The sequence below is a fragment of the Jatropha curcas genome, chromosome 1, assembly GCF_041381405.1.
Source record: "Jatropha curcas cultivar XTBG-Jc1 chromosome 1, XTBG_Jcur_1.0, whole genome shotgun sequence".
In the NCBI taxonomy this organism is placed as follows: Eukaryota; Viridiplantae; Streptophyta; class Magnoliopsida; order Malpighiales; family Euphorbiaceae; genus Jatropha; species Jatropha curcas.
The window spans coordinates 33,642,617-33,657,685 of record NC_143151.1 but is presented as its reverse complement, the minus strand read 5'-3'; the positions used below and the strand labels follow the sequence as shown (position 1 = coordinate 33,657,685).

The 15,069-nt window shown below is 35.6% G+C and overlaps 3 protein-coding genes across 3 annotated transcripts; 2 read left to right on the top strand and 1 right to left on the bottom strand.

Moving 5' to 3' along the window:
- Positions 1-171: 171 nt before the first annotated feature.
- LOC105631670 (Leucine-rich repeat protein kinase family protein) lies at positions 172-2,996 on the top strand. The gene is made up of 2 exons (XM_012213845.4): positions 172-1,703; positions 1,821-2,996. Exons 1-2 carry the CDS (start codon positions 350-352, stop codon positions 2,573-2,575), a joined length of 2,109 nt encoding a protein of 702 aa, XP_012069235.1. The 5' UTR covers positions 172-349; the 3' UTR covers positions 2,576-2,996.
- A 2,264-nt stretch (positions 2,997-5,260) lies between these two features.
- On the top strand, positions 5,261-8,016 carry LOC105631368 (exocyst complex component EXO70A1). Its single transcript, XM_012213463.3, has one exon. The coding sequence runs from the start codon at positions 5,775-5,777 to the stop codon at positions 7,635-7,637; it is 1,863 nt and encodes a 620-aa protein (XP_012068853.1). The 5' UTR covers positions 5,261-5,774; the 3' UTR covers positions 7,638-8,016.
- A 2,214-nt stretch (positions 8,017-10,230) lies between these two features.
- On the bottom strand, positions 10,231-14,756 carry LOC105631369 (Lung seven transmembrane receptor family protein). Its single transcript, XM_012213464.4, has 5 exons — positions 14,141-14,756; positions 12,598-13,516; positions 11,786-11,881; positions 11,179-11,315; positions 10,231-10,669 (listed from the first exon to the last, which is right to left on the bottom strand). Exons 1-5 carry the CDS (start codon positions 14,365-14,367, stop codon positions 10,495-10,497), a joined length of 1,554 nt encoding a protein of 517 aa, XP_012068854.1. The 5' UTR covers positions 14,368-14,756; the 3' UTR covers positions 10,231-10,494.
- Positions 14,757-15,069: the final 313 nt, after the last annotated feature.

Here is a 15,069-nt window from a genome sequence, read left to right as displayed (position 1 = left end):
AACAAAAATACCCTTGAAAAAATTTGTTTTACTTGAACAATGACCTCGTAATGTAGCCAGGTCCTTTTAGCAAATATCAATACCAACGGTTATAACGGCTTTTCAGGCCGGCCGTTTCTAACCAGAAAAAGAAAAAAAGAAAAACAAAAAAAGAACTTTTTTCCTTATAGCCAAAGCTCTTATGCCTTCTTAGAATTGCTCTTGCTCGAAACAAACACCATGAACAAACCAACAGATTTCGAGGCAAGAAGCGAGAAATCAGCGAAAACTATAATCAGCCACAAAAATTTTCACAACGAAAATCAGATTGGTAATATCTCTCATTTCTTTAATTCTTTCTACCTAAATTATGGCCTTGAATCGTCTTCTCCGACCCATTTTTCTTTTGTTCATCGTCGTTTTCATACTCCAATTTGACTTTACATCTTCGATAACGCAATCAGAAGCCTTGATTCAGTTCAAGGATTCTTTGACCAATAAAACTGCTCTTAGTTCTTGGACTCCTGGTTCATTTCCTTGTACACATCAATGGGAAGGGATTCTTTGCAGCAATGGAATTGTCACGGGTATTCGTCTTGAGAAAATGGGTTTATCAGGAAATATTGATATTGAAGCGTTGAGTAATATGACAAAAATTAGGAGTATAAGCTTTGCACATAATTCCTTTTCGGGTCCGATTCCTGAATTATATCGTTTAGACTATTTGAAGAATATTTATTTAATGGGAAATGAATTTTCAGGTGAAATACCATCAGATTTCTTTCTAAAAATGCATTCCTTGAAAAAAATTTGGTTATCAGACAACAAGTTTACTGGAGAAATCCCATCGTCATTGATTTATTTAACAAATCTTATGGAATTGCATCTTGAAAATAATCAATTTACTGGGACTATTCCATTTGTGAAACATTCAAGATTGCAATCATTCAATGTGTCAAATAATAAGTTAAGAGGGCAAATTCCTGCTGGTTTATTGAAATTCAGTGCCAGCTCCTTTGATGGAAATGAGTTTTGTGGAGAGAAAATTGGCAAAGAATGTAACCGAACTGCTGATGCATTAGCGTCAGCGACCTTGCCGGCGAGCTTTGCAACTACTATGTCTGCTTCCAGTGCTAATAATAATGTTGCTAATTTTAAGAAAACAGGTGCAGGAATTATTACCTTGGGGGCAATGTTACTTTCTGTGGCAATTGTCGTACTACTTAAAATGAGGCGATCAAAAGAAGATGATATGGAAATCCATGGAAAGGATAATGAAGATACAATTGAGACAGCTGATGTGCAAGTATCAATGCCAATTAGACAGAAAGAAATGGACTTTAACAGAAAGTCAGGAGCTGCTCGTAAAGGGTCTACTAGTGCTCCTGCCAAGCCTAATGGCTTAGGGGAACTCGTGGTGGTGAATCCAGTGAAGGGTGTTTTTGGGTTAATAGATTTGATGAAAGCTTCTGCAGAAGTTCTTGGAAATGGGGCGTTAGGTTCTTCTTATAAAGCTGTTATGGCTAATGGCGCAACTGTTGTGGTTAAGAGATTGAGAGAAATGAATGCATTGGGAAATGATAAATTTGATGCAGAGATTAGAAAGCTTGCAACTTTGAAGCATGCTAATATTTTAACACCATTGGCTTTTCATTACAGGAAGGATGAGAAGCTTTTGATCTATACCTTTATACCTAAAGGCAGTTTGCTCTATTTGTTGCATGGTATATATGTTTTCTTTCATCTATCTCTCTTTTTCTTAATTGCATTTGCATATAGTCCTATGATTATTATTTTTCAACAAGATTTATGGAACTGCTAACTGTCGGATAATTTTTCAGGCGATAGGGGACCTTCACATGCTTCGCTAAATTGGGCTGCTCGTCTCAAGATTGTTAAAGGAATTGCAAAAGGATTGGGTTATATTCACACTGAACTTACTTCTTGCGACTTGCCACATGGAAATCTAAAATCCAGCAATGTCCTTATAGGACCTGACAATGAGCCATTACTATCAGAATTCGGATTCTCTCCACTGATAAGCCCTACAGTTAAAGAACAAGCTCTCTTTGCTTATAAGGCACCTGAAGTTGCACAAGATGGCTTATCCCCTCAATGCGACGTATATTGTTTAGGAGTCATTATTCTTGAAATTATGACAGGAAAATGTCCTTCTCAATGTCTTAACAATGACAAGGAAGGAATTGATTTAGTTCAGTGGGTGGAAACTGCAATTTCTGAAGGAAATGAAACAGAATTGCTTGATCCTGAAATTGCAGGCTCTACTAATTCTGTTGAGGAAATGAGAAAGCTGCTAGTCATTGGAGCTCTTTGTGCTGAAAGAAATCCAACAAAACGGTTAGACCTAAGGGAAGCTATCAAAAGGATAGAAGAGATAAAACTGGAGAGTGTCGCCCCTACAAATGCGAAAAATAAACAATCATTACCATCAGGTACCCCACACTCTAAAGCTTCTAGTGCTACTCAAGGAGGGAATGGCGAAAACTCTAGTAGCGGAAAATCATACAGTTTTACCGATAGTGAACAATTTTCCTTATCTCCAGACAGGATTGATATCGTAAGCAACGATAAATAGAATTCTTTCCTGGAAAAAAGAAAGAAAGGAACATATAAAAACTTTCCAAGAAAAGAAAAATGGGTTCAAATTCAACACTACAAAACATTCAGTTGCAGCAGCAGCAAGAATTTCTATGCAGCAAAAGAAATTGAACTTGTTAAGGAGATACGAATACATTTGTGCTATTCATGTAGCTTAGTCACATACAATTATCTTTTTTGTGCAAAATTTTCTGTTCGGCCAGAGAGAAAAAAAAAGGGTTCTTCTTTTTGACCTTTTTAAAAGCTTTTCTTAAGCATGTTTGTACATTGGTTCTGCTAGTGCTTACTTCATAGCTTGCATAGAAATTATGCATCACTTTTCCAATTTATTAAGATAATCATTTGTATTAACACTTGTATGTAAAATTTCAAATGAAAATTAGATGTAGATTTAGAAATTGAAGACTCTGCACTATTCTTTTTTCTTTTTTTTTTTTTGAGATATGATACACCTGAAGAATCCTAATTGGTAGTCCCATGTTACAACTCATTGACAGATTATAAACAAATTATTATTAGTCAACCCTTTCTGTACCTCACCTCATATAATACGCTTCTAATACAGCTGGAGATACCATGAAATGAAGTAATTTAAAATGGTTCAATTTTATAGGATTCTAACCTGGCATACAACAGCAGCCCACCTATTGCCCTCAAACTTGCATTGAAAACTTCAAAATTAAAAAATTTTCATTCAATAAGTTCTATGAACTTATTCATTGAAGCTGCTTATTGGTTACTGCAACCAAACTGTCAGGAATTCTTGGATAACTCCCAACTGCAAAACAAAGTATGTGGCCAGCTCATTATCAAAGCAAATTAATTATTTATGTACTCTTTATTGTAATGTCATGTTTTTGGAGGTAGCTGAAGTTTAATTTCAGATATTCAAATCTTAATTAAAAGGCAATAATAATAGTAAAGCCAGCCAAGATCTTCAGCACACTCGTGCAACTCCATTTTAAAACTATTTTCTTCTCCTCTAGATTGTTGTTAATTAATTAATTAATTAATCATTATTAACTACCCACCATGCACAGGATTTTACACAATCACAAATCATAAATAATAACAATAATCATAAGTGGGTTCGGCTTCCAGCCACATAAACAGCTTCTCTGCAAAAGTATAGGGAAATCTGCACCCATCAACTCTCTCCAAAGTCCACAATTGTCAGATGTTTCGTGCACCCGATCAGTCTTTGTAAATTTATATTTGTATATATATGGAAAATAAAATTGCATGTGTACGTGCAAACATGGAGGCACATGAAAGTTGGCAAAAGATCGGTTGACTTCATTAATTTGTGCAGTAAATTTAATTAAACTAATCTATAAGTTGGGTTTTAGGCAGCAAGTGTAAACACAGATATTAATTCATGTGCTAATAATGTGGCACCAGAGAGTAAGTTAGAGCCAGCACATCCTTCACTTGCCTGTGTACTACAGTTGTGCTCTTTAAATTCTTGATAACTTTTTCTTGGTTTCTTTTGTCTTTTTCGTCTTGAACAACCTTATATTAAACATCCATCGATTCTTGATTTGCAGACTTTTTTTTTTCTAATTTTTTTTTTTTTGTTTTAGATAAAATTATTTATAGAGCATTTATTTGCATTATTGATTATTGCTAATCACAACTGCTATTGTGACCATCATTCACTAATTGTTACATTGGGGATGTGAGTCCAGCATCTCTACCCATGGTGCCATACCATTATGGACAATGTAAGGCTATTGGAAACGAGAATAGGATGTTGATGATATTTGAACCAATAATATGAGAGAGGAGACCCAGCACAATGCTCTCCGTCGTCCAGTGGTCAGTATGCGGAACCGAACCGTAGTGAGTTAGGGTGCGGGCATCATATTCTATCAAAAGGGACTAATGTCTCCATAGAGAATGAGTTCTATGGACACTTTAGGGCCGAGGGCCTATAGTGCGCATCTCTCCTAAAGTGAAGGTTTATGCATAGGCGGGCTATGCCGCCTAATATGCCCTAAGGCCTTGAGCCTATGCACGGTTGTGAGAGATCCTTATATATGAATTGCAAGATGAATCCTACAGTTAAATAGTATGCAAAGACCCTTCGAATATGCATGGCTAGCCTAGGTTATGAGCTAAGTCTACGCGTAACATGTGTGCCAAAGGCTCCAACGTTCTGGCACCGTGACATTATTGGAAGTTACTAGCGACCTTCTACAATTTATCATTTTTATGCATTTTTTTATGTTGAAATTTTATAATTTTAAATATTTTTATGTTCTTATAAATTATGATTTTTAATATTATAATCAAATAATAAAAGATAAGTTTTTTAAAACATATTTTCTATGGATAAACAGACAAGTCTAAATTTATACAGTTTTCACATTATTAAGATCTCTCTCCTGTATCAAATTTTAGTAAATTTGAAATAGTTATGGGCTTGCTCATACATGTTAACTACTAAAACGCATATACTGAGCCCAATATAGCAATAGCCCCAAACTAATTTGAATTGCGAAGAATTGATAATTAAGGCCATTCCATCGGAATATTCTAAAACAGATTCCACCGGCAACTAGAAAAAGTCCAATTGTCAAAAAAATTAAAAAATTCTTTTTTTTTTCCTTGATTTTTTTTATATCTTTTATTTTACGGTATTATGATATTCAGACAACAATCCGTCCCTTCGGGTGTAGCTGCCTTGCATGACCACACAAGTAAAGCTACTGTTTGAAGACTGTACATTGAATTGAAACCTCTCCCCTCCCCTCAAAACAAACATCTACTGTCTGGATCCATTTTTATCTCTAGCAAGTACTTCCTCCCTCGCCACCACCACTACTGCACCACCTTAAACCACAACAACCACCATCACCGCCGAATTCCTCAGCTTTTGAGATTCTTCGGCCTTTTCTAAAAATATTTTTTTTAGCAAATTAACTTTTTAATATTAAAAAAAAAACTTGCTTTTTCATTCTAATGAATATCATAAAACACTTAAATCAATTTACTGTTACGTCAATCATTTTTCTTTTTGGGTTTCCTTAATTCTATTTTTCAAGATTCTTAAAATAAAAATCCATTCTTTTTTAACATCTCTATCCCCATCTTCTCGAAAGGTAGAGTCTGCCAAAAAAAAGTAAAGTTTGATTCTTTAGCTTGCAATAGCCAATAGTTGTATTCATCTAATCATGGAACCCCCGGAGAATAGTAACGCTAGCGGTGGTGATGCGGTGGAGTGTGAAGATGCACAGAAGATAATTCTACGGTGGGATTCGACGGTGTCAGAGGAAGCTAGAGAGAAAATGATATTTGAGAGCGACCGTGATGAAGTGGATCGGTACTTAAAAGCCGTCGACGAACTTCAAAAATCTATGTCCACCACCTCCATCGCTGATGATGAAGATAAGGTCAACTCCGCCACCATCCAGATCGCTATGGCCAGACTGGAAGATGAGTTTCGCAACATACTTCTTAAACACACCACTCCGGTTGAGTTAGACTCACTCACCGTCACCGATCCCAGCTCTTCAGTTCACTCCTCGGTACCGGGTGAGTTTGAGGAAGACGATCATGTAGGTGATGAAGATATGCAAGATCCAATTCAAAGAGCAGATTCATCTGCTAGTAATGCTAGTAACAGCAGCACAAGTTATCGATCCACTAGCAGTATTCGAGAGATCGATCTGATTCCCCAAGAAGCAGTAGCTGACCTTGAGGCCATTGCTAAACGCATGATCTCTGCTGGATACTTGCGCGAGTGTATCCAGGTGTATGGGAGTGTACGGAAATCTGTGGTGGATGTTAATTTTAAGAGACTTGGAATTGAGAAGCTGAGTATTGGGGATATACAAAGACTTGAATGGGATGCTTTAGAGACTAAAATAAGAAGGTGGATTAGGGCAGCTAAGGTTTGTATAAGGATTTTGTTTGCAAGTGAGAAAAGGCTTTGTGAGCAGATTTTTGATGGGATTGGTACTTCTGTTGATGATGCTTGTTTTATGGAGACTGTTAAGGGTCCTGCAATTCAGCTTTTTAATTTTGCTGAGGCTATTAGTATAAGCAGGAGATCTCCTGAAAAAATGTTTAAGATTTTGGACTTACATGATGCTTTAATGGACTTGATGCCTGATATTGAGGTGGTTTTCGAATCCAAATCAGCCGATTCAATTCGAGTTCAAGCTGCAGAGATATTGTCAAGATTGGCGGAGGCTGCCAGAGGGATTTTATCTGAATTTGAAAATGCTGTTTTGCGTGAACCTTCATTGGTTCCAGTGCCTGGAGGGACAATTCATCCGTTGACAAGGTATGTGATGAACTATATTAGTTTGATTTCGGATTATAAGCAGACCTTGATTGAGCTTATTTTGTCCAAACCATCAACTGGTTCAAGATATTCTGGTGATTCTACTACACCAGATATGGAATTTGCTGAATTAGAAGGGAAAACCCCATTAGCCCTTCATTTGATTTGGATTATTGTGATTTTGCAATTCAATTTGGAAGGCAAGTCTAAGCATTACAAAGATGTATCATTAGCACATTTGTTTATGATGAACAATGTGCATTATATAGTTCAAAAGATTAAAGGGTCACCTGAATTAAGAGAAATGATTGGAGATGATTACTTGAGAAAGCTAACTGGGAAATTCAGGCAGGCAGCCACTAGTTACCAGAGAGCAACCTGGGTTAGGGTATTGTACTGTTTGCGTGATGAAGGTTTGCATGTGAGTGGCAGTTTCTCTTCTGGGGTGTCGAAGAGTGCCTTGAGAGAGAGGTTTAAGACCTTCAATGCTATGTTTGAAGAGGTTCATAGGACTCAAGCGACATGGTTGGTGCCGGATAATCAATTAAGAGAGGAGCTTCGAATTTCTATATCAGAGAAGTTGATCCCAGCTTATCGGTCATTTCTTGGGAGGTTTAGAAGTCATATAGAGAGTGGAAGGCATCCAGAGAACTACCTGAAGTATTCGGTTGAGGATTTAGAGAATGCTGTGTTGGATTTCTTTGAAGGTTATGCTGTATCTCAGCACTTGAGGAGGAGATCCCAGTGAAGGAATGGGAATGATTTTTGGCAGCTTACGAAAGTAGGACACATTCTTTGAATTCTTTGTGTAGTGTTTGGGTGGATGTGATGCTGGTCACAAGAGGGCTGCGCTTTGCTCTCCAATTCTTCAAGCATCACTGGTTAATTTTGTGCAGATTGGAAGGAGTCAAGTTCATTTTGGAAGATCAGGTGTAGCTCTCAAGATAGCCAGGTCTCTAAACCTGAATGCTTCCGCACTGTAAGCATTTTGTTTGTTTTATTAGCCTTGTTACCACATTCTAGATTTTTGTTCCATTTGTTCATATTGGAATTGTTTTTCTCATGTGTGATTTCCTTAATATCTATGATATTGATATAATGAAGCATATTTTTGTTTTTCTTTTCAATCCTCAGAACTCCTTCTCACAATTCAATTTCTGACCCAAGTTAAATTCATATTCAAAAATGGATGCTGAACATTGATGATGAACTTTAGGGTTTGGCTTGATTCTTTTGTGTGTTTGATTAGAAGAGTGTGGGTCCATTCCATTTATGTGGATTACATATCAAGTCGAGACCCAGAGTTTATAATAAATCTAAGTAACTAGGAAAAATAAGTTTCATGATTTGCAAAAAGTTTTCTCCTTTCCACCTTGTAAAGATTCTACGTGATCAAATTTCATGCAAATCCGATCTATACGCCCACTCATGACCAAATCAATGAAAATAGAGATTTTTTTGACATTATTTCAACTTTATCTTTTTTTTTTTTTTTTTTTTTCCATATTGAATGGTTAGAAATACCTTTATATTCCTCGTGAGCTGGGTCATGTGTAGGCCAAAACCGGCCAAAACCGAGTCTAAACAAGTCATTCTCGATTGAGATATTCTCTCTTTAAAAAAGAGTAAAAAGATATTTAGATATTAATTTTTGGATTATGATATTATTCGACCATCACTCAACAAATCAATCTCATTAAAACGTAGAATATTGTACACCAAAGCATAATTTAGCTCATTAAAACGTAGAATATTATACACCAAAGCATAATTTAGCGGTGAATGCATTACGACCTGGCAATAGATTCAGTTTAAATTTCCGTTCTCCAATATTAAAAAAAAAAAAAAAAAAAAGGTAGAGAATACTATATTGCAGATTACTTGCACCTTTTTCAAACTTTTTCTTGTCAAATTGTTGGAATTGAGCCTCCATGTGTTTTTTCTATTCAAAATCATAATTATGGATAGGTTTTGGAAAGTTGTGAGAAAATAGAATTGCTATTAGGGCGTTGAACAATTTCTCTACTTTTCTTGTACATTGTGTCTTTGTATATTTCCTATTTCAGAACATGTCAGCGCCTGATGGACTCAAAGGCTGATTTCTGTTACTGGTACTAGGAACTTGGAAACCTTGATGTATATGGCTGTTAACTGTACTTTTGGGATTTAATTGTTGTCTGAATGAAAGGAATTAATACAAAAAGACAAGATTGTAGGAAGCATCATTATATTGTTTACAGGCGAACTCTTTCTCATCTTACCTTTGGTATAAATGAACTACCCTTTCTTGATTAGGATAAATGAAAATGTTTATTCTCCTCCTAAAAATTGATTAGAATTAAATTTAAATAAACCATGTGTAAATGAATTTTGCAGTTCTGAGTTCATTTATACCAGGCAAAAGATTAACCAGACAAAGTTAGATCACCTAAATTTAGCTTCAAACCAAACCAATGCTCGATCGGAATACCCATTCTTTCATTAAGAACAAGGGAGTAATTGCAAATTTGTGGCTTACAATAATATTTATTTGAGCGGGATATTATAGTATTCCAGTTTAATAAGTTAATAGCTTGCACGCCAAAATTTCAGTTTAAAAGCAAGAAAGTTCAAATCTTGGCAATTTCCCCCATTTAAAAATTTCCTGCGCACCAAAGATAAGCTTGCTGCGTTGAACTCTAATTTTTCTCAACAAGGAAAAGAAAAATACCGCACATGGTATTAGAAATAGTGAAGATTATCTGTACTTATCTTGGATAATAAGGCCTCTTAATTTCAATTTGTGGGTCCCAAAAGTTGTACTATTCCTTAATCTTAGTTTGCAAGAAACATTGCTAGATGACATTACCAATCTTTTTTAGGAGCCATCAAGTGTCAATTTTTCTTCTATACAGCAATTGACCTTTCTAAGTCCAAATACTCTTAATAACAAAGTCGCCTAAATCTTTTGGCATACTTCAGAAATTTCCAATTAGAATGGCATACTTGTCCATATAGAACAAGCAACAAAAACCTAATTAGGCTAATTTGTTATCCATCTTGTATAAGTTAAGAGTGCCCACAGTTCTTTGGTCCTACGTAATGATAGCTATGGGGGTTTCCTTCTCTGGCCCATTGACAAGTTGAACCGCAGCAAAAGAGAGATTAAAATGGGAAAGATAAAAATTGGGAATTTTCATTTTTGCATAACATTGCCAAGGGCCAAGAACTGAAGAACATTACTGGTTTCCGAAAGACAGTGACAGATTTTTGCTATAAGGAATAAAATATTATAGATTAGATAAGCAAGGAAGCAACTTTTAATGGTGATGACATGTATTTATTTTGAATTAGGGTTAAAATGAAGACAAAACAAATGCATCGATTCTTTCTGTAATATTTATGACCAATGCTAAATAATTAATCTAGCAATTACAGTGTAACAACAAGAATTAAGTAAATAAAACTACACAGAAAGGGCTCTCCTATGAGTGGATATTTCCTTACTCCTAAAATTTTTTCAATGTAGATTGAGGAACATGACAAGGATACTACAGCAAATAACAATGGCACAAATCAAATAATTAAGCCAACCTTTCAAAATCTCACATTTTTAGGGATTTTCTTTATTCTGTTTTTTCTTCTTCCAAATCACCTTTAGATGCAACAGTGTTGGTTTGTACCGGTCTAGATTCTGGTGCATTTCGAATATCCTTTGAAGGCAGAGTGGATGGTTTAATGAGTGTCAAAGAACTGTCATCTCTGTCGAACTCTTCGCCCACGTCATCTGAGTAAGCATACCTGTAGAAGGGATCCAGTAACTAGCAATTAAAATAGGAGAAATTTGATATCTGGACCTAGCTTGTTGTTCTTGAACAGCTGATACTTGAAACAAAATGGGGACCCAGTTAAATAATTCAGAACCAAAAATGTGCAAGAGGGGGAAGAGGAAGAAGAAGAAAGAGAATGCAAAGGTAATTCGCACTTGTTACTACAATAAACTTCCTCATAGTCGAGGTTCGGATTCTACTCAAGCAGCACGGTATTTTAACAAATTTTCATACTAATGGAAGCAAGTTTTTGACCTTTAAAAGTAGTGTTCGTTACCATCCTAACAATTAAATTTTTTGTAAAGGCAAAAATTATCGTAACAATAACCACAGGCACTTCTCAAGCTGCTGGCAGCTGGACTCAAGTAACTACTAAATGCTTCAGAAAGTGTTTAAGATTATTATGGGGTAGAACAGAAATTATCTCCCAAATTAAAAGCAGGAGAAAGACACAACTTTAATACAGTAGCCAGGTCTTACCGCATTGAGTTCTGAGAGGGAGCCCAAAGAGCACAAATTATACATAGAAGAGAAAAGGAAAGGACTTGCCAAAAAGCTGGGATGACCCAAGCATTCTGCCAGTGCTCATTGTAAACGTCATTTGACTTGAAATACAACTGCAAGAAAAAAATTATAAAAATTTGATGAAAAGTGCTTAATAAATAAAGTTCGAAGCAGATCAGAAAGCATCACAAGGATGACCAGATCAATCCACTTTTTTGCTCCACTCTAGATAAAAGCTGGAAAGTGAAAATTTACATGGGGCGAGTTATATAATTTGTAACAATATTATCTCATTCATAAAGCCAAACCCTGTTGTCCTAAACTTTTCTTTTCTCAGCTATGAACCTCAAAAATAGTCACTGCATAAAATTTTGTTGAATGTCATTCCACTCACTAATTCATCTTTTAAGTGTAATCGCAACTGTTAAGTCCTGATACCCATATCTTGTCCGCTCCAAAGATTTTGCAAAAAAAGAACGAATTTTTCCTTGTCATCCATTTCTGAAAGCTGCAGTACTAGCAGCTCAGAATTTATTGACAAAGAACATGTGCAGCAAAATAACAGATTCACAAATAAAATTACCTCATAGCATATCCAACCCACTGACACAATAACTGCTACTGCCAAAGCATTTGTGAATTTCCGGTATATATCTAGCTTGACCATCATCCGTCTAGCCTGTCACATTAAACAAGGAGGAAAAAGTTATTTTTTTTTTCTTTTACATTTTGTTTAACACCCTAACAAGAAACCACAGATAGTATATAAAGCCGTATAACATTAATACAAAAATAAAGATTCAAATTTTCTGTAAATCACAAAAGGTCATCAAAAACATTTAATGTTCCATGCTATACAAAAGGACAGAAAATCAAGAATGTGCTATAAAAGATGAAGGATCAGAATGAAGAAGCAAAAAATCAAGATGAATAACATCGAGCATTAGAAAAATGTACAGTCATCCATTAACCTCAATTTAGCAGATGGCAAACACGATTCAAGCAACTAGCACAGTACTCCTTTTTAGACAGTACAACGCCTGCTGGCCCATTTCAAGTCATCCCAGAATCCTATCTTGATCTAAATAATAGATTTTTATCAGATAACCATGCTATCTGATTAGCCCCCAACAGAAATAGTTCAAAAACATAAAAAAGATGCACAATTATATTGATTAATTTGATGCCAAACCGAGTCCATATACCAAACAAAAGAAAAATAAAAGAAAAACATGCGTTGTTGTCATGCATCAGAAATGCTATTTTAAGCACATGAATTATTTCTTGACACCATTCAAGAATAAAGAATTGCATTATACATTTATACCTACAGCATGCTGAAAACAGATGTACTAATACTAATACACCTCAAATTCAGAATGGCAAACCAAGTACCTGAAGCTTATTTAAAGTGGCCGAAAGGGACTTGAATATCCAAACAATGAAGAAGGCATCCAAGATTGCCACAGGAAGAACCAAAAATAATCTTGCCTTCCCAGAAAGATCACTGACAGCACCAACATTCTCAACTAATTCAAGCACTTCAGAGGCCAAAAAAAATGTCGCTCCAAGCATGATCACCTTTGATGTGAGGCCACCTAGGGTAGGTCTCACGACGCCATAACCCATTGAGACCATGAGAATTATGAGGCGGGCCACCGTACGTTTAACTGTGCCAAAAGTGACTGCCCATATAGTGATTCCAGTTGGCCTAACTCCAGTTTCATTGAATGCAGCATAGTCAAAATACCAGAGAGACATCTCGAACATGCCTAGTGTTATCACCACTGTTATGCAATTCAACAGTGCAAAAACTTCTCTCCAAAATCGTGCATATTGATAGAACCAGAACACTCCAAGAATAACAAAAGCAAGGGACATGAACCCATAGAAATTCATCAGTGGTGCCATTCTACCAGGTAAATAGCCAGTAGGATTTTTCCATATGGTTTTGCCATCTACAAATAATTCTTTAAGATTGGGATCACAATGCATAAAATACAGATTATACATCCCAGTTTTAGTGACCTGTATTGATCTCGATGGCAATGTGGCAACTAGCTCATCTGCATTGAATGAAATGCCAAAGACATGGGGCCAGCTAGGATCCTTTGTTGAAGGCCGATGAATGATTTCTCCTTGTGAGCACACACCCAATTTAGCAAGATCAGCAGTGCAGCAAATAGCTCTTTGACCACCGTAGGCTGAACCTCCAATTGTCTCTCTATCTTCTACTTCGAAAATGATAGCTTGGATAAACCCCGAGTTAAACCTAGCAAATTCCTCAGTTCTCCGGAACACAATCTTTTCAAAACTGATAACATTTAACCATATAAAATTAGTCAAATTAGAAAAGCTTGAACACATAAGTGTGCCAAACAGAATCTTGCAATAAATGAAATTAAAGGAATTAAGATTAAATGAACCTATAGGGAAATCAATCACATTGTCCTCTTAAAACACGCAGTTGTGGGAACTCATATTTTAACTTTGAATGACGAGTTTCAAAATCACATTGCAGCATGTCATGAGCTTGTCTTTCTCAATTAGATGTAGAATTGAAGGACTTGTAAATCACTTCGTCAATCGAAGACATATACACAAGAAATTCATTTAGATCCTTAAAACTAATCACTTGACATCAAATGAATTATCAACTTCAACTGGCAAATCTGAACTAAAACAGGGTAGCGCATATTGAATTACTGAAACAAATTAGTAACTTTGGACATCACAATAGCTTTTCTTCTTACTGAAAAACCAAAACTTTGTATTACTTCGTAAATGTCCAAAATAATTAATAATCTATAATTCAAACAGAAAACCAGAAGCATTCAAACCAAGAAAGACAAAAACAACTTCTGCCCACAAAAACATAAGATCTCATCTCACCATTGTCGACCAGATATTTGAACTGTACACAAAAATCGATAATTACCGTATATAAGAGTCGCCATTAGCAGGGGTGAGATTGCTTTCGTTGAGATTTTCAGCGGTAGAAGAGTAAATCCCTTCACTACCTCCATGAACGACAAATGCATTACCTTTTGCCACAAATCTTTCTCCTTTATAATCATGAACTGAGCCTTCAACGCTAAAGCTCAAGAAGAACCAAACACAACATAAAACTGATAGAACTGATATCGAATTGTAGAGTCTAACCATTTTATTTGAAAATGGTATATCAAAGGAGAGTGTGTATCAGTGTGGGTTTTAGCGTTTTGGATCTGCTTGTGGAGATCTTGCTGTTTGGAAGCTGGAAAAGACCCAACAGAAAGACAGTTTACACTTGAATAGTTAAGGATCGATCTATTGCGTCGATTAGTAACTATTGGATTCGAAGAAATAATACTGTAATAGACTTGAACCAGTAAAACTGGTGTGTTTGAGAGAAAGTGGACGCTCACATCCGTTGGATATTTTGAGTTTGTGGATCCAATGCAGATGAGGACTACGTGTATCGTTATGATTAGTTCTATAGTATGGATTCTGCGTGTGAAATTGTATTGGACAAGGAGAAAGATGTCGGCTTTAGTGCGAGGTCTGTTTGTTTTCGTGGAAAATTAATTTATTTTCTTTCTTCATATTCCAGATCTACTTGCATATAGGTATACACCATTTTCTTACATAGGAGTAAAATATTGAAAAAAAAAAACTATAATTAAACAGATATTATTATTATTATCATCATCTCATATTAATTAATTAAGTTATTAGCTTGTTATAAAATCCATCCATAGATATATATATATATATATATATATATATATATATATATATATATATATATAAAACTTGAAATAAGAAAATAATAAAATAGAATGAAGTTGGCCCAGCACCGCCCCCAGCTTACGCATTGGTTTTAGA

Bases quoted from the DNA above. Each gene is read 5' to 3' on its own strand.
- LOC105631670 (XM_012213845.4), top strand. From the start codon at position 350: ATGGCCTTGAATCGTCTTCTCCGACCCATTTTTCTTTTGTTCATCGTC. The intron at 1,704-1,820 runs GTATATATGTTT...ATAATTTTTCAG, and splicing joins TTTGCTCTATTTGTTGCATG to GCGATAGGGGACCTTCACAT.
- LOC105631368 (XM_012213463.3), top strand. From the start codon at position 5,775: ATGGAACCCCCGGAGAATAGTAACGCTAGCGGTGGTGATGCGGTGGAG.
- LOC105631369 (XM_012213464.4), bottom strand. From the start codon at position 14,367: ATGGTTAGACTCTACAATTCGATATCAGTTCTATCAGTTTTATGTTGT. The intron at 11,882-12,597 runs GTACTTGGTTTG...TTAATGTGACAG, and splicing joins CCACTTTAAATAAGCTTCAG to GCTAGACGGATGATGGTCAA. The intron at 11,316-11,785 runs GTAATTTTATTT...TTTTTCTTGCAG, and splicing joins TGGGTTGGATATGCTATGAG to TTGTATTTCAAGTCAAATGA.